The sequence below is a fragment of the Mustela nivalis genome (assembly GCF_964662115.1).
Source record: "Mustela nivalis genome assembly, chromosome: 6".
NCBI classification, from domain to species: domain Eukaryota; kingdom Metazoa; phylum Chordata; class Mammalia; order Carnivora; family Mustelidae; genus Mustela; species Mustela nivalis.
This window is the reverse complement of record NC_139025.1, coordinates 119,841,170-119,863,215: the sequence shown is the minus strand read 5'-3', so window position 1 is coordinate 119,863,215 and position 22,046 is coordinate 119,841,170. Positions and strand designations below refer to the sequence as shown.

The 22,046-nt window shown below is 36.5% G+C and overlaps 1 protein-coding gene across 8 annotated transcripts in view; it reads right to left on the bottom strand.

Annotated features, from left to right (window-relative positions):
* HERC2 (HECT and RLD domain containing E3 ubiquitin protein ligase 2) overlaps nt 1–22,046 on the bottom strand; it is a 237,444-nt gene that overhangs the window by 175,001 nt on the left and 40,397 nt on the right. For all 8 annotated transcript variants that reach the window (XM_082735976.1, XM_082735972.1, XM_082735973.1 and 5 more), the window contains exons 5-9: nt 8,426–8,645; nt 4,963–5,063; nt 4,293–4,449; nt 2,587–2,697; nt 1,668–1,839 (exon numbers count right to left, since the gene is read on the bottom strand). In XM_082735976.1, the coding sequence (XP_082592102.1) occupies nt 1,668–1,839; nt 2,587–2,697; nt 4,293–4,449; nt 4,963–5,063; nt 8,426–8,645 (761 nt within the window). The remainder of the gene's footprint in view (nt 1–1,667; nt 1,840–2,586; nt 2,698–4,292; nt 4,450–4,962; nt 5,064–8,425; nt 8,646–22,046) is intronic.

Below are 22,046 nucleotides of genomic sequence, written 5' to 3'. Positions count from 1 at the left end.
ATATTTTGGTAGTCACAGTTATGCATTATCTGTAAATCTACTCCTTTTGGCCATTAAATGAGAAGTGTTACTGATGCAGTGACTCTATATATCCACATGTTTACACACTTGCTACAAAACTACACAGAGCAGTGCCTGCATATTTATACATGCATACTCCACACAGGTCAATGACATGGCCCAGTTACCCTGCAAACTCACCCCTCCAACAGCCCTCAGAATACAGAGCAAGCTTCTTAGGAACACAGCAATGCACCTCAAACTGGCTTTGCAAACTGAAAACCAAAACCACTTGTTTAAACTTAAATGCCACTTACCCTGGAGAAAACCTAATGTTACCTACACATTAAGTAACAAATTTCATTTTTCTAAAGGCAGAATAAACTTACTCCCATTAAAGACTACAAAGTGATAGAAAAATTAATTTTAATGGAATGGCTGCCTTTCCAGGAAAGACCTACAAGATCAAACTTGTACCTCTAAATAGAAACAACCCCAGGAATTCAGACCCAGGAACCAAGCAGGCCCTCCTCTGCCACCAGTTTCACTGTTCTAGGACTAAACACAGTGATGACTTAGGTGATATGCTCCACACAGCGCTCTGCATATAGGAAGGGCCAACAAAGTAAGTCACTACTTTTAATGCTCCTTTTCTAATATATACTTAAAAATGTGTGTGTCAGGGGCACCTACTGAGTAGCTCAGTTAAATGTCCAAATCTTGATTTCAGCTCAGGTCATGATCTCAGGTTTGTGAGATCGAGCCCCCCAACTGGGCTCTGCGCTCAGTGGGGAGTCTGCTTGAGACTCTCTCCTTCTCTCTCTCTACCCTCCCCCTGGGCATGCACATTTTCTCTCATCAATAAAGAAATAAATCTTAAAAAGAAAAAGAAGTGTGCATATCAGATTTCATTCTGTGCTGAAGTGCAGCTGGCACTTACTGATCTGAGGTCTTCTCCATAAATGGCATATGGAGGAAGATGTACCTGACTTCACTAAGCAGGGTCAAAACAAATAAACATTAACCACTAGGCAACTACATGACCTCACAGTAAAGCACATCCTCTGGCCCAGGCACACTCCATCCCACACAGCTGAGCCTCAAGTCCTCGTGCCGCCTCCCTACATTATCAATGCAAGTAACCATAAGGATGTGCTTGACTTTGTTTCTGAAATATTGTCAGAATGTTTACCCTACTAACTAACTCCTTCGTGGAGGTGAGCATGCCTTCTTTACATCTTCCAGAGCATCTTAAACTTACTCCCCATCACAAACAAAGCAGAGCCAAAGCAAGTTTCTAGGCTGCTAGAAACACACAAGCACTAAACCTATAAACACAAAGGGCTCAATGGCTCCAGTTCAGCAGAAAGAAAACTGCAAGGTCAAAAAGGAGCAGAGGAATCTCTCTAAAAGTACAAGTTGATAAATGCCAAGAAGTACATTCTTCCTACTGAGTACACACAATCCAGAACACACACACAGAGGCCACGCCATCTGAAACTCACCCTACGACATTCTACACCTATCCCACATCTGACTCACTCTCTCCCCTAAAGACAACCACTGCCAAAGACATGCATTCTGGTCTTATTTATAAAAGTCTAACTCTTTTAGGATAACTGAATCAAGACAGCTATTTAAATGCACAATCTTGTTATGATACTTACGTGAGTATCACCCTCTGTATGAGGGGCATCTTTACTGCAGATGATGCTCTGGAATCTTTGCAGCAAAGGGAGAAGGGGAGCGCTGGTGCCCTGGGCAGACCGCTCATTGTCAGTTTCCTGGGTCCCACTGTCCCACAGTTGAAGCAACAACAGGATGGCTGATAACATTTGGCTGAAAGAGAAAATACCTTTATTCTCTAGCAAAAACAAATTAGCTTTTATTGCCATGGTCTGTCAAAAATAAAAGGCAGGTTAACTAACTAAAATAGAAGAAATACTTTATATTTGAAAGGATACTACTAAAATAATCCCATGAAACCAATTCTTGGCAGTAAAATCACTGAATCAATGTCAAGATTTTAGTACACTCGAAGATATCCATACACAAGATACCCATACTCGAAGGATAAGAAATATAAAATCAGTTAAGAAACTCAAACAAGAATTTTTTCTATGTTAAAGGAAGCTCCTCACCAAGCATGGAGCCCAACCCAGGGCTTGAAATTACAACACTGAGCCAAAATTAAGTCAGATGCTTAGCCGACTAAGCCACCCAGGCACCCCTCAAACAGCTTTCTAAAGGGAAATCCTAGGACCTTAATTAATGGAATAAAAATCACTTGTGAGAAAAATTAAAAGAAAAAAAAAAAGAACAGCTCCTACACCACTAAAAAGTTAAACACATACATAGTTAAACACTACTAAAAAGTTAAAAACATAAAAAAGGAAATAAAGAAAACCTAAGCATACCCATGTCTGAAAGAAGAGGGAGTCCTGGGATGGGATATGGCTCTTTGATTATAGAAGACCACCACATGCTTTATACAATTACAAATATTTAGTGAAATCCCATAAAATGAAACAAATGTTCAAATAGAGACATTTCCCTGAAATGCTCTCAGCCTGAGGCACCCCTCACCTAAGAGTGCCTCTCTGCACAGCCAGCTCTAATAGGATGGCCAGGGCCAGGTGCTGGTCCTGCAGGGGGATGGTTCCTGGTCCTTTGGTTCCAGGCGTTCCATGAACATCCCTGAAATGAAAGAACAAAGTAACATGAGAGCTTAAAGATAGCATGTATATTTTTAATATTTAAAATCAAGTTTCTGAGACTTATTACTCGAATTTAATAAGAGATTTTAAAGCATATAATTAATTTGTAAAAATATTTTCTTATTAAAAGAATTAATTCAGATACTATAAGATGACTACATTAGAAAACATATTCCAGTTTCCACAGCATAAAATTATTTTTATCATTATTCAAGTCATGAGTAGAAAAATGTTTAGATATGTCTCCACTTTCAAGGACATGTATGGCTATTAGAATATCCACATTCCTCAATGGAAATGGAGAAACATTAACTTCTAAAACTATCTGGCAAATAAAGGAAAATGTCTATGCTTATTTTTATCTCTGATCAAAGGAATATTTCAACTTTCCCCCAATAAAAAATAACAAGTCTTCTTGGGTTAACCAAGATAGGAAGGGAGGACCTTCCAACATCACCATTACGGTTGAATTTTGAAATTACAGTTGACTCCTGAACAGGTTTGAACTGTACTGGTTCATTTATACAAAGATATTTTTCAATACATATGTTGAAAAAATGTTTGGAGATTTGCAATAATTTGAAAAAACTCACCGATGAACCATGTAGCCTAGCAATACCAAAACTTTTAAGAAAAGGGTAGTATAATAAGAATACAGTAAATAATATATGTAAAATATGTGTTAATCCACCTGTGTGGAGACTGGTACCCCTAGGCCCTATATTGTTCAAGGATCAACTGTAATTCCAAGGCTATTTTCAGGGCCCCTAGCCTTAAACCTTGTTGAAATGCTCTCATCAGCACACTAGGGTGCTGAACTCACAGCCTGTTGGCATAGAGACCAGAGGTGTCCCTGCATACTAGACAGAACACAGCAGTGACCTCTGGCAAAGGAATGAGAAAACACTCACTTTTCCTTTAATTATGTCCTTACTGCTGAATTATGTCTTGAGTATATACATTTTCTTTATTTTTTTCTTTTATTTTTTCAATGTTCCAAGATTCATTGTTTATGCACCACAGCCAGTGCTCCATGCAATACATACCCTCCGCCTGACTTTATATTTAAAAACTCTTAACAAAAATACATAGCACCCAAGACCAGAGTTCATGGCTTTCCTTACCAAAAAATGATTCACATTCAAAAAAATTTTAACACTAACATGAATAGATGTAGGTTTAAACATTTTGATCTTGAGTAGTTGTTTAATCCCACATTGTCCATCAAGACAATACCCCTCACTCAGAATGGTAACATCCACATTCTCACTGAGAGGCCCACAACAGGTGCTCAAACACTTTATGAATGACTAATTTCCAAATCATAAAATATCTGAAAAAAATACACTACAAAAGCATCTTTCATTTTCCACCTGATTCAATATGACAGCCTCCTGGGTCTAATCAGAATATCAAAATCAAATCTTTGAAAACCTAAAAACCAAGATCTAGAATCACAGAGCTGAGGATGGCCTGGAAACACATACCACAAACCTTCTGCTCTAAAGAGAAGAAAGTGAGACGAGACTTTGAAGCATGTTAGAACCATTCATGTAGTAAGATAAAAAAACTCACCCTGTCACGACAGATCTGAGGAACCTGGTTGCTCTCTCTACCACTTCCAGCCACACAGAAGACACGGTGCTCTCATCAAAGAGTGAAGCCTCAGGCAGGGCTCTCAAGGCATCCAGGGACTCCTGCAACAGCTCGCTGCAGAGATCCGCATCCTCCCCTGGGCACACACATGCATCAGAGGAGGCCACCAATTCCTCAGGCAACAATGACAAATAAAGCCCTCCCCACTTTCTGAGAGGGGCCTCCTACCCCATCATGTGAGAGGAAGCCACTGTTCCATTTTCAATCCCTCACTTTCCTCTCAACAAGATACTCCAAGAACTCAGGAGATTAGAACTTAATACTAAGTGCTCCAAAGTCAGTTCTTTATTTTATGACTCTGCCATGTGCAATCCTAACTTCTTGTTCTAGAAAATAAATCAGCATGGATGTACACTGTAGTGGTTTACTTGGGATGTATGCACATACATACTTTTCTTTCTTTCTTTTTTTTTTTTTTTTTAGGTTAACAGTCCTAGAAAATCAGACAGACTGAAGTCTCTCATTCTACAAACAAGAAAAATGAGGCACAGAGAGCATACAGGATCAGCCCAAGGGCATGTGGTGGCAGAACGGAGAAGACAATCCAAGTCTCCTGATGTGGGGAACTGAACACTCTGGACCCACATACCTGACCGCCAGGCCCTGCGTAAGAAGGCAAAGGCAAAGGAGAGAGCTGCTCGGGATCCAACTCTTGCAAGACCTTCCACTCCTTTGCCTGTGGGCCGGGAACTGTGGACAACACACATGGGAGATGTGATAACTGGTTAGTCAGAGGAATGTGCAAATACTAAAATAAAATAAGTAACATGTAAGGATGTGTATAAAAAAATGTGATGAATAGATTTCTTTAGATAGCAGAATGTGTGACTTTTAGTTTCATATATAAAAATTTTTATCAAATGTTCTTTGTAAAGGAAGTTTTCTCTTTAAGAAAAAGATATTTAGAAAGAATTTTAAATGACCTGCTGAAATGTCCACAAAATGATCTCTGGGAACTGATATTATGAGTCAGGGAGAGACTAGAAAATTAACTGATAAATACATAAATGGGAGGCTAAAGGTCATGAACTAATGAAAAAGCAGTGAGGGGGTTGAAGAACAGACAGAGAACAATACGACAAATGCCTGAGACAGCACCCAGAAATATGCAATCTGTATTTGCTTTGGACTCTCTTAGGTCTATATGATGACCAGATTAGAGACCCATGTATATATCCTATTCTCTTTCACCCCCATCCTGCTGAGTTTATCCTCTCCTGAATTTAGTACTTATCATTCTCATGTTTTTTAAGTTTTTTATTACTTATATTGTAAAGTTAACAAGATATGCTTGTTTAAAAAAGCTATACAAATGGCATACCATAGAAATCATTCTAAGAAAAACTAGAATATAAAAAGTGTACACTATAAACTCAATCATGCCTAGCAAGTAATTTTATTTTCAACTTTACACTGTTGAGTATTTCTACTATAGACCGTATTCTTCAAACTTACTAAAACTCGCTTTCACTATTGGGGGAAATGCTATTAAAAATGGGTAATGAGGGGCGCCTGGGTGGCTCAGTGGGTTAAGCCGCTGCCTTCGGCTCAGGTCATGATATCGGGGTCCTGGGATCGAGTCCCGCATCAGGCTCTCTGCTCAGCAGGGAGCCTGATTCCCTCTCTCTCTCTCTGCCTGCCTCTCCATCTACTTGTGATTTCTCTCTGTCAAATAAATAAATAAAATCTTTAAAAAAAAAAAAATGGGTAATGATATGGAATCACTGTCCCAAGATACAACAGCAAGTAAAATTAGCAGTGAAGAATGTGGGGACCCCAGAAAGGCAGCTAGTATGCACATATCTATGAATCCTGAGCTTTAGGAGGGGTGCTCATGAGGAGACACAGAAAACCTTAATGAGTGACTGCCTCTAATAAGGGGACTGAGTGTCTGAGAGACAGGAATAATGAAATTTAAACTTTATTTCTGAATGAGAAATACAGCGGTCTTTGAAACAGAAAGAAACATGCCGAGTCTATTCAGATGAGATAGGAGGAGCCCTCACCAGGAGAAAACTGCTTCAGAAGAAACATGAAACTGGGGTTCCCCCTCAGGCAGTTGTAGCCTTGGCCCTAGAGAAAGAGCCCAACAGTCCTAAATCTGTACAGGGTAAGAACTGCTATAACTTCAGTAAGTCACTCTCTATTTTACAGATACTCAAGGAAAAAAAAACAAACAAACATTAAAACAGCTTGGTCCCACACCCATCCACAGCAGTCAACTATCCAACCCACTGCTCCTTGGTAAAACCCATCACTATCCAATTAAGTTGAAAAATGAGGAAAAGAAATCTACAAAAACTTAGAAGATATCACTAGACATCTAACAGAATAGCTAAAACAAAGAAGCAACAACACCAAATGCTGACAAAGATGTAAAACAACTAGACCACTGATACACACTGATGAGACTGTAAAACTATACAGCTATTTTGGAAAGAGGATAGCAATGTCCTATAAACCTAAACGTAAGACATAAGAATTGAACTCTAGGGCATTTATTCCAGAGAAATGAAACAGGTTCACACAAAAACCTGTCCACAAATACTCTCAACAGCTTTATTCATAATGCTCAACAACTGTTAATAACTGAGCTGTCCTTCAGTTGACGAATGGCCAAACAAATTGAGGATCACCTATGACACAGAATTCTACTATGCGATGATGATACATGCAACTACTTGGAAAAATCCCAAGGAGATAATGCTGATTGAAAAAAGCCAAGGTTACATACTAGACATAAAGAATAGATTAGGGGCTGCCAGAGGATAAGGCAGAGGGGAGGGGAAAAGGAGATAAGTGTAATTTAAAAAGAATCCTGGTCCTATACTCTAACTGCCTCAGTGGTAACAGAAATCCACACCTCTGATAAAATCATATGGAAACACATGCAAATATGCATGTACACACAAAAAGAGGTAAGAACATGTACAACTAAGGAAATCTGAGTGAGAGAGGTAATCTGTATCAAAGTCAATATTGTCATTGTGATAGTATACCACAGTTTTGCAAGTGGCTACCATTGGGGAAAAGTAGATGAAGGGTAGAAAGAATCTGCACTATTTCTTACAACTCCATGTGAACCTACAATTATCTCAAAATACATTTTTTTTTAAATTAGGAATTTGGCTGATTTAGTGAAAGGCAGATTACAATTAATCCATCAATACTTATGTAACCACAAAGGAAAAAACACAGAGAAAAATCAGTTGGGGTTTCAGCCACTTCTGCATCTTAGAGAATTCAGTCTCATTCAAAAAACACACAGGAGTGCTTAGACAGTCTCAGAATCTACCACCCGCATATGCAGAACCCCTCTCTGATCAATGATCTCCATGATCATCAAAGGATCACTCACTTCCCAGTCAAGAAGGGAAGAAAAGACTATGCTGCTCACTAACACCACAAAGGTAGGAATCCTCTGTCGCTTGGTTTAATTTACCTTAAAACTACTATCAAATATAGCACATGTAAGTGATTTCAACTAGATTTTTAAAAAAGTGAAACATGTTAAATTTAGCAAACAAAACTGGTAGACAGCTACATTTTGAAAAAATAAAACTTCATACAAGCCTTAACCATTCAGTTAATGTCTCAGAAAATGTGCTGATGTATACCAATATATTAAAAAAGATTTGCCTGAAAGAATCTCTTATAATAAAAGAATATCACATTAGGAAGAAAAAAATAAGCATCTAAACTACGTAAATATTCCCTATCCAGTAGTAAAATAAAAAAAATGTATATATAATATTCAGACCCCATTTGCAAAAATCTAGACATGCTTATCTACACTCTTGCTGGCTTCCAGTTACTGACAGGAAAGGATTTTAAAATAGGGGCACAAATTATGAAGCATAGTCTGTTAATCTGAGCAAATTAGCAAATGCATTCTCCATATTATACGAAACATACAAAAAAAATACAAGAACAAAATATCTTAAGATGAAAAACGGAACTATAGTGCAAGCTGTACTTAAACTTTCTTAAACAAAACAGCCTACATTTTATATTTAGCTGGTATCAAGATTCCTTCTTCATTATATTATTACCTTTTTTTGTCCACAGGAGGCAAAGAAATGCTGCTACTTTTCCACTTAACTTTAACATTCTCCTGGAAAACAGTTCTATTCAAGGCGATGAAATATCGTTCCAAGATGACCAGCCTCTGCTTGAGTCTCAGGGCTGAAAGAGTAGTAGTGGCTGACTGGATGGCCAGAGCTTGCTGCTCTTTAACCAACACAGAAAGACATTCCTTCAATTCATTCACATCTAGAAAATAAGAGAAGAAAATACCCAACCTCTCAATATCTTGCCTATAGTTTGCTACAATGCTGATAAAATGGATAATAGCAATAATATATAACACCTGAGTACTTAATATGTGCCAATAAACAGTTTTAAGCACCTTACACACCTTACACCTTAAGCACCTTACAACTTACCTATGAGAATTAAGTAATTCTCATAGTCACCATCAAGAGGTAATACTGTACATGATTTTAAGGAGCAGGAAACTAAGGCACAGAGAATTTGCTCAAGGTGACCCAGAGGATTATGACACATTAGACAGACCACTCTTAGTCACCATGGTATGCTGTCTTTCTGAAGCACTGTAATAAAGCTTTTAATACAAAATTATAAAGTCAATACTTCTCGGCAGCGCATTTCCTACACACACAAAAAACTCTATCCATTATATTCATGTTATATAACCAAACTCAAAATAAAAATGTTTCAATAAAATTGTCTAGCATATATGATTCATGAAAGGTAATAAATTTACAGGAATATTTTGGAGGAAGATAAAATAATTACAATTGATGCTTAAACAACACAGTCTTAAGCTACACAAATCCACTTATACACACTTTTTTTCAATAAATACATTGGAAAATTTTTTGAAGATTTCCAACAATGTTTAAAACCTCACAAACAAATCACAAAGCCTAGAAATATCAAAGAAACTTAAAAGGTATGCCATAAATGCAAATATATGTGTAACTACTATTCTATCATTTATTACCATAAAATATACACAAATCTATTATAAAGTTAAAAGTTATCAGCTTACACACAAAAATACTTACAAAACCCCTACAAGGTTAAGAGAAATGTAAACAAACCTAAAGATGCAGTATTAAATCGTAACAGCATAAAATTAACCACAGTACATACTTAATGTAATGTACTACTCTAATAATTTCACAACCACTCACTTGCTATTGCAGTGAGTCAAGTGTTCCAAGTATCCGTTTAAAACAACACTAAATGCTAATCATCTCCACATGAGCAGCTGTCCCAGTAAATTGTTGTATTACAGTAAAAAGTGATCTCTAGTAGTTCGGATGTATCTTTCACTTTGTTTAGTGCAATACTGTAAACCTTGAATAACACCATGGGATCCATACGTAGTGCCACTAATGATGCCGGGTGTGCACCCAAGAAGCAGAGAAAAGTCACAACATTACAAGAAAAGGTTGAATTGTTTGATAAGTACTATAGATGGAGGTCTGCAGCTGTGGTTGCCTGCTATCAAGATAAATGAATCTGGTATAAGAACCAATGTTAAGAGGCACTTGGGTGGCCCAGATCAAGACCCACATCAGCCTCCCTGCTCAGCAGGAAGACCACTTCTCCTTCTGCCACTCCCCCTACTTGTGTTCCCTCTCTCACTGTGTCTCTCTCTGTCAAATAAATAAATAAAATATTTTTTTTAAAAAAAGAAGAGGAAATTCATGAAGCTGACAAAGTAGTCACACCAGCAGACACAAAAACATTGTACTTTCTATGAAATACCTTTTCATGCAGTACTAAAATTGCAGCTTTTTTTTAAAAGATTTTATTTATTTATTTGACACAGAGACAGAGATCACAAGTAGGCAGAGAGGCAGGCAGAGAGAGAGGAGGAAGCAGACTCCCTGCTGAGCTGAGTGCCCGATGTGGGGCTCAACCCCAGGACCCTGAAATCATGACCTGAGCCAAAGGCAGAGGCCTAACCCACCGAGCCACCCAGGCACCCCCAAAATGCAGCTTTTATGTGGGTGCAGAATTGCTGTAAGAAAGGAATACCTGTAGAGACTCTAATGATATTTGAGAAAAAGCAAAGTCATTATATGATGACAACCTAAAGCAAAAGGAAGATGAAATTCAAAAGCTGGAAAATTTGATGCCAGTGAGTTGGTTTGGTAATTTCAGAAAGAGATTTGGCTTAAAAAATGTCAACAGGAGAAGCAGCTTCTGCCAATCAAGAGGAAGTAGACAAGTTCCCAGATGCCATTCAGAAAGTCATTGAGGAAAAAGAAAACATGCCTGCACAGGTTTTTGATGCAGATGAAAGTGTCCTATTTTGGGGGGGAAAAAAATTCCACAAACAGCATTTATTACTGAGAGAAGTAAGCACCAGGACTTAAAGCAGGCAGGGATAGATGAATTACACTCTTTTGTACAAATGCAGTAGGTTTACAATCAGGACTGCCCTTATCTATAAAGCTCCTAACCCCCATCCCCCGACCAAGTTAAGGGGCCAAGATAAACACCAACTGCCAGTTTTTTAGTTGTCCATCAAGAGGCCTGGATGAAAACCCTTTTTCTGGAAAAGAAAGGGAACTAATCAGTAACAAGAAAACATATGAAAGTACAAATCTCACTGGAAAGATAAATACATAGTACAGGTAAGTGATTAATCACTTACATAAAGTGATAAAAGACAAGATTAGGAAAAATAACTACAACTACAATAACTAAAAGATACATAGGATAAAAAGATATAAATTATGACATCAAAGCATAAAGCATGAGGGTGAGGGTAAAAATTCAGAGCTTTAGAATACTTTCAAACTTATGCTGTTATCAACTTAAAATAGACCATTATAAATATATAACCTCATGCTAACCATAAAACAAAAACCTATAGCAGATACATAAAATATAATGATAAGGATATCTAAGCATAACAATAAAGGAAGCCATCAAACCACCAAGGAGGAAAGCAAGAGGAGAAAAAAGGAACAAAGGAACTACAAGTCAGCCAGAAAACAATTAACAAAACGGCAATAAGCACATACCTATCAATAATCAGTGTACATGTAAATACAGAGAATTCTCCAATTAAAAGACACGGAATGGCTGAATAAGCTGTCTACAAGAGATTCACCTACAGACATAAGGACACAGACTGAAAGTGAAGGGATGAAAAAAGATATTCCATACAAAGGACAACCAAAGCTAAGTGGGCATACTTACACCTTTATCAGACAACACAGACTAAAATAAAGACTGACGAAAAAGCCAAAGAAAAAGGAAAGCATTACATAATGATAAAAAGTAATTTAAAAAAATAGTCCACCCAACAGAAGATATAACATTTATAAATATTTAGGCACCCAATGTAGGAAAAAATAAATATATAAAAGCACACCTCAACAAACATAAGGGAGAAAAAAAATATCAGTACAGTCATAGCAGGGGACTTTAATATTCTACTTTCACCAATGAATAGATGATCCAGCCATAAAATTAATAAGGAACTATCACCTTAAACTATATATCAGACTAGAAGGACTTAACAGATGTATACAGAAAAAAAAAAAAAAAAGAATATACTTTCTTGTCATGACAACATGGAAATTCTCTAGGACAGATCACATATTAGAGCATAAGAAAAGCCTTAATAAATTTAAGGATACCAAAATCACATCAAGCAACTGTTCCAACCAAACTAGAAATCAATTATAAGAAAACTGTAAAATTCACAAATATGTGAAGATTAAACAACATGGTACTTGGCAACCAATGGGTCAATCAAGAAATCAAGAGGAAACAGAAAATACCTTGAGACAAATGAAAAGAAAAATACAGCCTACCGGGCACCTGGGTGGCTCAGAGGGTTAAGCCTCTGCCTTCGGCTCAGGTCATGGTCTCAGGGTCCTGGGATCGAGTCCCACATCGGGCTCTCTGCTCAGCAGGGAGCCTGCTTCCTCCTTTCTCTCTCTCTGCCTGCCTCTCTACCTGCTTGTGATCTCTGTCTGTCAAATAAATAAAATCTTAAAAAAAAAAAAAATACAGCCTACCAAAACTTACAGGTTACAGCAAAAGCAGTTCTAAAAGGGAAGGTCACAGAGATAAATGCCTACATCAAGAAACAAGATACATATCAAATAATCTAACTTCACACCTCAAGGAACTACAAAAAGAACAAATGAAGGATAAAGTTAGTAGAAGGAAAAAAAAAAAAACAAGAATAATGAAATAGGTAATAAAAAGAAAATAGAAAATATCAATGAAATCAAGAACCGGTTCTTTGATAAGAAAAGTGAAATTGACAATCAGGTAGCTAAAGTCACCAAGAAAAAAAAGAGAGAACTCAAATAAATAAGAAATGAAAGAAGACTTGTTAATTTTAGCCATTCTGACTGGTGTGAGGTGATATCTCATTGTGGTTTTGATTTGTATTTCCCTGATGCCAAGTGATATGGAGCAGCACTTTTTCATGTGTCTGTTGGCCATCTTGATGTCTTTTTTGCAGAAATGTCTGTTCATGTCTTCTGCCTACTTCTTGACTGGATTATTTGTTCTTTGGTGTTGAGTTTGCTAAGTTCTTTATAGATTTTGGACACTAGCCCTTTATCTGATATGTCGTTTGCAAATATCTTCTCCCATTCTGTCAGTTGTCTTTTGGTTTTGTTAACTGTTTCTTTTGCTGTGCAAAAGCTTTTGATTTTTTTTTTTTCTCTAGCTTCCTTTCTAGTCTTTTTTTTTTTAATTTTTTATTTTTTATAAATATATATTTTTATCCCCAGAGGTACAGGTCTGTGAATCACCGGGTTTACACACTTCACAGCACTCACCAAAGCACATACCCTCCCAATGTCCATAACCCCACCCCCCTTCTCGCAACCCCCCTCCGCACAGCAACCCTCAGTTTGTTTTGTGAGATTAAGAGTCACTTATGGTTTGTCTCCCTCCCAATTCCATCTTGTTTCATTGATTCTTCTTCTACCCACTTAAGCCCCCATGTTGCATCACCACTTCCTCCTATCAGGGAGATCATATGATAGTTGTCTTACTCTAAAAGCTTTTGATCTTGCTGAAATCCTGATAGTTCATTTTTGCCCTTGCTTCCCTTGGCAATGTTCCTAGGAAGATGATGCTGCGGCTGAGGTAGAAGAGATTGCTGTCTGTGTTCACTTCAAGGATTTTGATGGATTCCTTTCTCACATTGAGGTCCTTCATCCATTTTGAGTCTATTTTCATGTGTGGTGTAAGGAAATGGTCCAATTTCATTTTTCTGCATGTGGCTGTCTAATTTTCCCATTACCATTTATTGAAGAAGCTGTCTTTTTTCCATTGGACATTCTTTCCTGCTTTGTCGAAGATTAGTTGACCATAGAGTTGAGGGTCTATTTCTGGGCTCTCTAATCTGTTCCATTGATCTATGTGTCTGTTTTTGTGCCAGTACCATGCTGTCTTGATGATGACAGCTTTGTAATAGAGTTTGAAGTCCAGAATTGTTATGCCACCAACTTTGGCTTTCTTTTTCAATATTCCTTTGGCTATTCGAGGTCTTTTCTGGTTCCATATAAATGTTAGAATTATTTGTTACATTTCTTTGAAAAAGATGGATGGTACTTTGATAGGAATTGCATTAAATGTGTAAATTGCTTTAGGTAGCACAGACATTTTCACAATATTTATTTTTCCAATCCAGGAGCATGGAACATTTTTCCATTTCTTTGTGTCTTCCTCAATTTCTTTCATGAGTACTTTATAGTTTTCTGAGTATAGATTCTTTGCCTCTTTAACTAGGTTTATTCCTAGGTATCTTATGGTTTTGGGTGCAATTGTAAATGGGATTGACTCCTTAATTTCTCTTTCTTCTGTCTTGTTGTTGGTGTAGAGAAATGCAACTGATTTCTGTGCATTGATTTTATACCCTGACACTTTACTGAATTCCTGTACAAGTTCTAGCAGTTTTGGAGTGGAGTCTTTTGGGTTTTCCACATAGAAGTCCTGAGGCTAGGACTTCTAGTACTATGTTGAATAGCAGTGGTGATAATGGACATCCCTGCTGTGTTCCTGACCTTAGCGGAAAAGCTTTCAGATGTTAGCGAGGATGCAGAGAAAGGGAACCCTCCTACACTGTTGGTGGGAATGCAAGCTGGTGCAACCATTCTGGAAAACAGTGTGGAGGTTCCTCAAAAAACTGAAAATAGAGCTACCCTATGACCCAGCAATTGCACTACTGGGTATATATCCTAAAGATACAAACGTGGTGTTCTGAAGGGACACGTGCACCCGAATGTTTATGGCAGCAATGTCCACAATAGCCAAACTATGGAAAGAACCTAGATGTCCATCAACAGATGAATAGATAAAGAAGATGTGGTATATATACACAATGGAATACTATGCAGCCATCAAAAGAAATGAAATCTTGCCATTTGCGATGACGTGGATGGAACTAGAGGGTATCATGCTTAGCGAAATAAGTCAAGTGGAGAAAGACAACTATCATATGAGCTCTCTGATATGAGGAAGTGGTGATGCAACATGGAGGGTTAAGTTGGTAGGAGAAGAATAAAGAAACAAGATTGGATTGGGAGGGAGACAAACCTTAAGTGACTCTTAATCTCACAAAACAAACTGAGGGTTGCTGGGGGGAGGGGATTTCAGAGAAAGGGGGTGGGGTTATGGACCTTGGGGAAGGTATGTGCTATGGTGAGTGCTGTGAAGTGTGTAAACCTGGCGATTCACAGATATGTACCCCTGGGGATAAAAATATATTATATGTTTATAAAAAATAAAAAATTTTAAAAATAAATAAATAAATACATTTTTTAAAAAAGAAATGAAAGAAGAGCTATTACAACTGATACTACAGAAATACAAAAATTGTAAGAAACTACTACAAACAATTTTACACCAACAAACTATACAACCCAGAAGAAATGGACAAATTCCTAGAAACATACAACTTTCCAAAACTGAATGAGAAAGAAACAGAAAATATGAAAAGGAGATTTAATCAGTAATAAAAACCTCCCCGCCTGGGTGATTCAGTCGGTTAAGCATCTCTCTTCAGCTCAGGTCATGATCCCAGGGTCCTAGGATCAAGCACCACATCAGATTCCTTACTCAGTCCCTCTCCTTCCGCCTGTCACTCCCCCTTTGCGTTGTCAAATAAATAAATAACACCATAAAAAAAAAATTCAGAAACAGATGGCTTCACTGTTGAATTCTGCTAAACATTCAAAGGAGAATTAATACCAACCCTTCTCAAACTCTACCAAAAAACTGAGGAGGAGAGAACACTTCCTAATTCATTTTATGAGACCAGAATTACTGATCTCAAAGCAAGATAATGACACCAGAAGAGGAAAAAAAAATAGTTACAGGCCAATTTCCCTAACTAACATATACACCAAAATCCTCAGAAATTAGCAAACTGATTTTGTCAATACATTAAAAGGGTGCTACTTCATGATCAACTGGGATTTAGTCCCAGGGACACAAGGATAGTTCAATACCCACAAACCAATCAATATAATATACAAAATGAAAAATAAAATCATAATATAAAATAAAAAGAAAAAATAAAATCATAATATAAAATAATATAAAATAAAATTAAAATTAAAATCATAATATAAAATAAAATAAAAATCATATGATAATTTCAATAGATGCAGAAAAAGCATCTGACAAAATTCAACATCCATTTAAGATAAAAGTTCTCAACAAAGCAGGTATAGACAGAATGCACTTCCAAGATAATAAAGGCCATATATGACAAGCTCACAGCTAACACTGACTTAACACTGAAAAGCTGGAAGCTTTCCTTCGAAAAATAGGAACAAGGGACGCCTGGGTGGCTCAGTTGGTTAAGCAACTGCCTTCGGCTCAGGTCATGATCCCAGCGTCCTGGGATCGAGTCCCACATCGGGCTCCTTGCTCCGCGGGGAGCCTGCTTCTCCCTCTGACTCTGCCTTCCACTTTGTCTGCCTGTGCTCCCTCTCGCTCGCTCTCTCTCTGACAAATAAATAAATAAAATCTTAAAAAAAAAAAAAAAGAAAGAAAATTAGGAACAAGACAAGGATGCTCACTCTGACCAATTTTATTCAACATAGTATTAGAAATCCTAACCAGACATTTAGACAAGCAAAAAAAACAAAGATATCCAAACTGGAAAGAAAAAAATAAAACTGTCATTATTTGCAAATGATATGATACATAGAAAATCCTAAAGACCACAAAAAAAAAGGAAGAAAAACTGTTAGAGTTAATAAATTCAGTAAAGTAGCAGGATACACATTAAGGAGGGCACTTAATGTAATGAGCACTGGGTGTTAAATTATATGCAACTGATATATCACTAAATTCTACCTCTGAAACTAATAATACATTTTATGCTAATTAATTGGCTTTGACTTTTTAAAAAATTAATTTTAGAAAAGCAGAATACAATTATCAATACACAAAAATCCTAGTCACTTCTATAAACTAATAATGAACTATCACAGAAAACAATCCCATTTATAACTACAACAAGAAGAACAAAATACCTAAGAATAAATTGAATAATGAAGGTCAAAGACCTGTAAAAAGTATAAGACAACGATGAAAAAAATTAAAGATGGTAACATGGAAAGATAATCCATGCTCATGGACTGGAAGAATTAATATTGTCAAAATGTCCACACTACTCAAAGCAATCTACAGATTCAAAATCCCTATCAAAATTTCAGTGGCATTTTTCACAGAAATAGAATGATCCTAATATTTATATGGAACCATAAAAGACCAAACAGCCAGAGCTATCTTGAGAAAAAAGAACAAAGCTAGAGGTATCACAACCCCTAATTTCAAACTATAATACTATGGCAATCAAAACAGTATGGCACTGGCATAAAAACACACAAATCAATGGAACAGAATAGAAAGTCCAGAAATAAACCCACACATGTATGGTCAATTAATTTACAACAAAGGAGCCAAGAATATACAATGGGGAAAGGATAGTCTCTTTAGTAAATCTTATTGGAAAAACTGGACAGACACATCCAAAAGAATGAAACTGGACCACTATCTTATATCACACACAAAAATTGACTCAAATGGCTTAAAAACTTGAACATAAGACCTGAAACCATAAAAATCCTAGAATTCAACATTGATGGTAAGCTTCCTGACACAAATCTTAGCAATGATTTTTTTCAATCTGATACCAAAAGCAAGAGTAAACAAGTGGGACACAACAAACTAAAAAGCTTCTGCAGAGCAAAGGAAACCATCAATAAAACGAAAAGGCAACCTACCAAATGGGAGAAAATATTTGCAAATGATGTATCTGATAAGGGATAAAAGGTTAACATCCAAAATACATTTTAAAAAAAATTCTAAAACTCAATAGCAAAAAAAAAAAAAAAATCCAATTAAAAATGAGAAGGGAAGGGCACCTGGGTGGCTAAATTGGTTAAGCCACCTGATCCTTTGGCTCAGGTCATGAACCTGGAATCCCAGGATCAAGTCCCAGGTCAGGCTCCCTGCTCAGTGGGGAATCTGCTTCTCCCTCTGACCCTACCCCCCTCTTATGCTCTCTCTCAAATAAATAAATAAATACGATTTTCTTTTTTAAAGATTTATTTATTTATTTATTTATTTGACAGAGAGATCACAAGTAGACAGAGAGGCAGGCAGAGAGAGAGAGAAGCAGGCTCCCCGCCGAGCAGAGAGCCCGACATGGGACCCGATCCCAGGACACCGAGACCATGACCTGAGCCAAAGGCAGCGGCCCAACCCACTGAGCCACCCAGGCGCCCCAGTGAGATATTTTTTAAATTTTTTTTTAAAAAGAAGAGGAACTAAATAAACTAAGATACTATATATCTGTACCTATATCTATTATACCTCATTTTTAAAAAAGGAAAAATGAGAGTCACAGGCATCTGTGTAATGTAACAAAAGATCTAACATTCTTCCCTTTGAATTTTGGGTTGTTAAAGAAGGGGTGGGGTTGAAAACTTCCCAAATTCAACAAGATGTACATCTACAAATCCAAGAAGGTGAGCAAATCTGAACAGGATGAAATCAAAGAAATCCAAATAAAGACACAGCATAATTAAACTAAAAACAAAGAAAATATCTTAAAAGCAGCCAGAGAGGGGGCGCCTGGGTGGCTCAGTGGTTAAGCCGCTGCCTTCGGCTCAGGTCATGATCTCAGAGTCCTGGGATCGAGTCCCGCATCGGGCTCTCTGCTCAGCAGGGAGCCTGCTTCCTCCTCTCTCTCTCTGCCTGCCTCTCTGCCTACTTGTGATTTCTCTCTGTCAAATAAATAAATAAAATCTTTAAAAAAAAAAAAAAGCAGCCAGAGAAAAACACTTTAAATATGGTAAAATAACAATTCATGTAACAGCAAATTTTTCATCAGAATCCCTGGAGGACTAGTGAAAGCAACAAAATATTTTTGAAGTGATGAAAAAAGAATCATCAACCTAGAATCCTAAATCTAGCAAAAATGTCCTTTAGGAATGAAAGGAAAATCAAATATTCTCAAGTAAAGGAAAACTAAGAAAATACATCATCAGTAGACCCACACTAAAAGAATGGCTAAAGGAAGTTCTCTAAACAGAATGGCAACAATAAAAGGAAAACCTTGGAGCTCAGGAAGGAAGAACACTGTAAGTAACACAGGGGTGAATACAATAGGCTTTTCTTCATCCCTTGACTTTTCTAAATTATATCTGAAGCTTTAGCAAAAAATGCTAAATGTGGTTATAAACATATGCAACAAAAATATTTAGGGAAATCTCTTGAACAGAAAAGAATAGAGATTAAGAATAAGATTTCCATGTGTCAACCAAACTGGTTAAATGACACAACCAGCAAAATGTGCTTAGTTATATATATATAATGTATTAGACAAATCACTAAAAAGGCTACATCAAAAAAATAAACTTAAAAACACTACAGATAAATCAAAATGGAATTCTAAAAATAGTCAAGTAAACCAGAGGGAGGCAGTATAAACAACACAAAAATGAAAAAAAAAGAGCAAACAGAAAACAAAACAGCAGTCTTAAACTCTAATTTATCAAAAATTACATGAAATTCAATGCAAACAGTCTAAATATTCCAATTAAAAGACAGACATTGATAGAGTGGACTAAAAACATATGACCCAACTATATGCTATCTACAAGAAAGTGACTTCAAATAGGCAAAATAAAAGTAAATGCATAAAGGGGTGCCTAGGTGGCCCAGTTGGTTAAGCATGGACTCTTGATCTCAGCTCAAGTCTTGATTTCAGGGTCATGAGTTTCAAGCCTTGTGCTAAGCTCCATGCTGGGTGTGGAGCCTACTTTAAAAAAAAAAAAAAAGTAAATGGATAGAATTAACAAAAAGCATACAAGCAAAAATCAAAGGAAAGCAAGAATGGGTATATTAATGTCAAATAAAGCAGATGTCAGAGCAAAGATAATTACCAGGAATATAAAGCAATATTAAAAATAAGAAAATGGTCAATCCACCAATAAGACATAACAACTCTAAATGTACGTGCACCAAACAGCAAAAGATGTGACAAAAAAAAACAACTACTATATAGTCTTAGAGTTGGAGACCTAACATTTCTCTCAACAGCATACAGAACAAGAGAATAAGGAGACAGAAAATTAGCAAGGTTATAAAAAAACACAACACCATAACCAACAGGATCTAATCAACATTTAGAACACTCTAGCCAACAGCAGAATATACAACCGTTCAGATTGTGTATACACAAATACACAAATATCAAAACAGATCATATCCTGGGCACAAAACAAACCTCAACAAATTTAAAATAAGTGAAATCATACAGAGTATGTTCTCCGAAACAATGAAAAGAAACTAGAACTCAGTAACAGAAAATACTGAGAAAATTACCAAACTCTTGGGAACTAAACAACACACTCTTAAATAATCCATGGGTCAGAGAAAGAGGAAGATCAAAAAAATACGGACCTGAATAAAAAGGCAAATAGAATACATTAGAATGTGTGTGGCAGGGGAAGCTAAAGCAATCATGAGAGAAATGCATAGTACTAAATGGGTCACTTGAAAAGTGGGAAACTTTCAAATCAATAAATATAAGCTCCCATCTCAGCAATCTAAGAAAAAAAACTAGCAAAATAAACCAAAAAGTTAGCAGAAAGATGGAAATAATTCAGAGCAGAAACTATGAGAATGAAAATGGAAAAATAGAGAAAAATCAATGAAACAAAGAACTGATTCCTGCAAAAGATCAATAGAACTGTTATAACTCTACGCAGGACTGACAAAACACAAAAAAAGAATAAACATAAATTACCAATATCAAGAAAGAAACAGGATCTACATATAATTAGAAGATACTAGGGGAAAACTCTACACATATAAATTATACAACTTAGACAAAATGGACTGATTCTTTAAAAAATACAAACTACCTCAATTCAGCAAATATGAAACAGATCATTTAAATTGCTGTACAACTATTGAGAAACCTGAATTCATAATTTTAAGAATCCCAAAAGGTAAATCACAAGGTCCGTATTGCTTCACTGGAGAATGTTACCAAACATTAAAATAGAATTAATACAGATTCTAAACAAATGCTTCTGGAAAAAAGAAAAAGAGCTACTTCACAATTCATTTTAAGAAACTAGTATTAGGGGCGCCTGGGTGGCTCAGTGGGTTAAGCCGCTGCCTTTGGCTCAGGTCATGATCTCAGAGTCCTGGGATGGAGCCCCGCATCAGGCTCTCTGCTAGGCAGGGAGCCTGCTTCCCCCTCTTCCCCCTCTCTCTGCCTGCCTCTCTGCCTACTTGTGATCTCGCTCTGTCAAATAAATAAACAAAATATTAAAAAAAAAAAAAAGAATATTGTTCTCATGAATATAGGCACAAAATCTTTATCAAAATATTCATAAGTAGAATTAAGCAACATATAAAAAGAATTATACATCATGACCAAGAGGTTTATTCCATGATTGCAAAGCTGATTTAACAGTCAAAAACCAGACCCTTCATATTAATAAAACTAAATGGAAAAAAAAATCATCAAGTGTACATCAAGTGATGTACAAAAAGCATTTGACAAATTCAACACTTACTCTTGATAAAACCTCTCAGGAAACCAGAATAGATACGAACTTCCTCACCTTTATAAAAAGCATCTACAAAAACTTACGTTAATGTTATACTTAACAATGAAAAGACTGACTATTTTCCCCCTAAGATAGGAATAAAGTAAGGTTATTCTCCCACTCTTAAAGAACATAGTAAAGAAGTTCTAGCCAGAGCAGTAAGGCAAAAAAAAAAAAAATTGAATAGAAGGCAAATGGATTGAAAAGGGAGAAATAAACTGTCTATGTAGAAAATTTTTTTTAAAAATTTCCTAGTCAATTCAGCAAGGTTGCAGGACACAAGACAAACATAAAAAAAAAAAACTGTATTTCTATATACTAGAAATGAACACATAGGTATTAAATTACCAAAAAGTTATTTAAATATTTTTTAATTTAACAATTTATATGGAAAGGCAAAGGAACTAGAATTGCTAGAACAATAATGTAAAAAGAAGAAAATGGGAAGAACCAATCTATCCAATTTCAAGACTTACTCTTAGCTATAATAATAAAGACTGTGGTGTGGGCA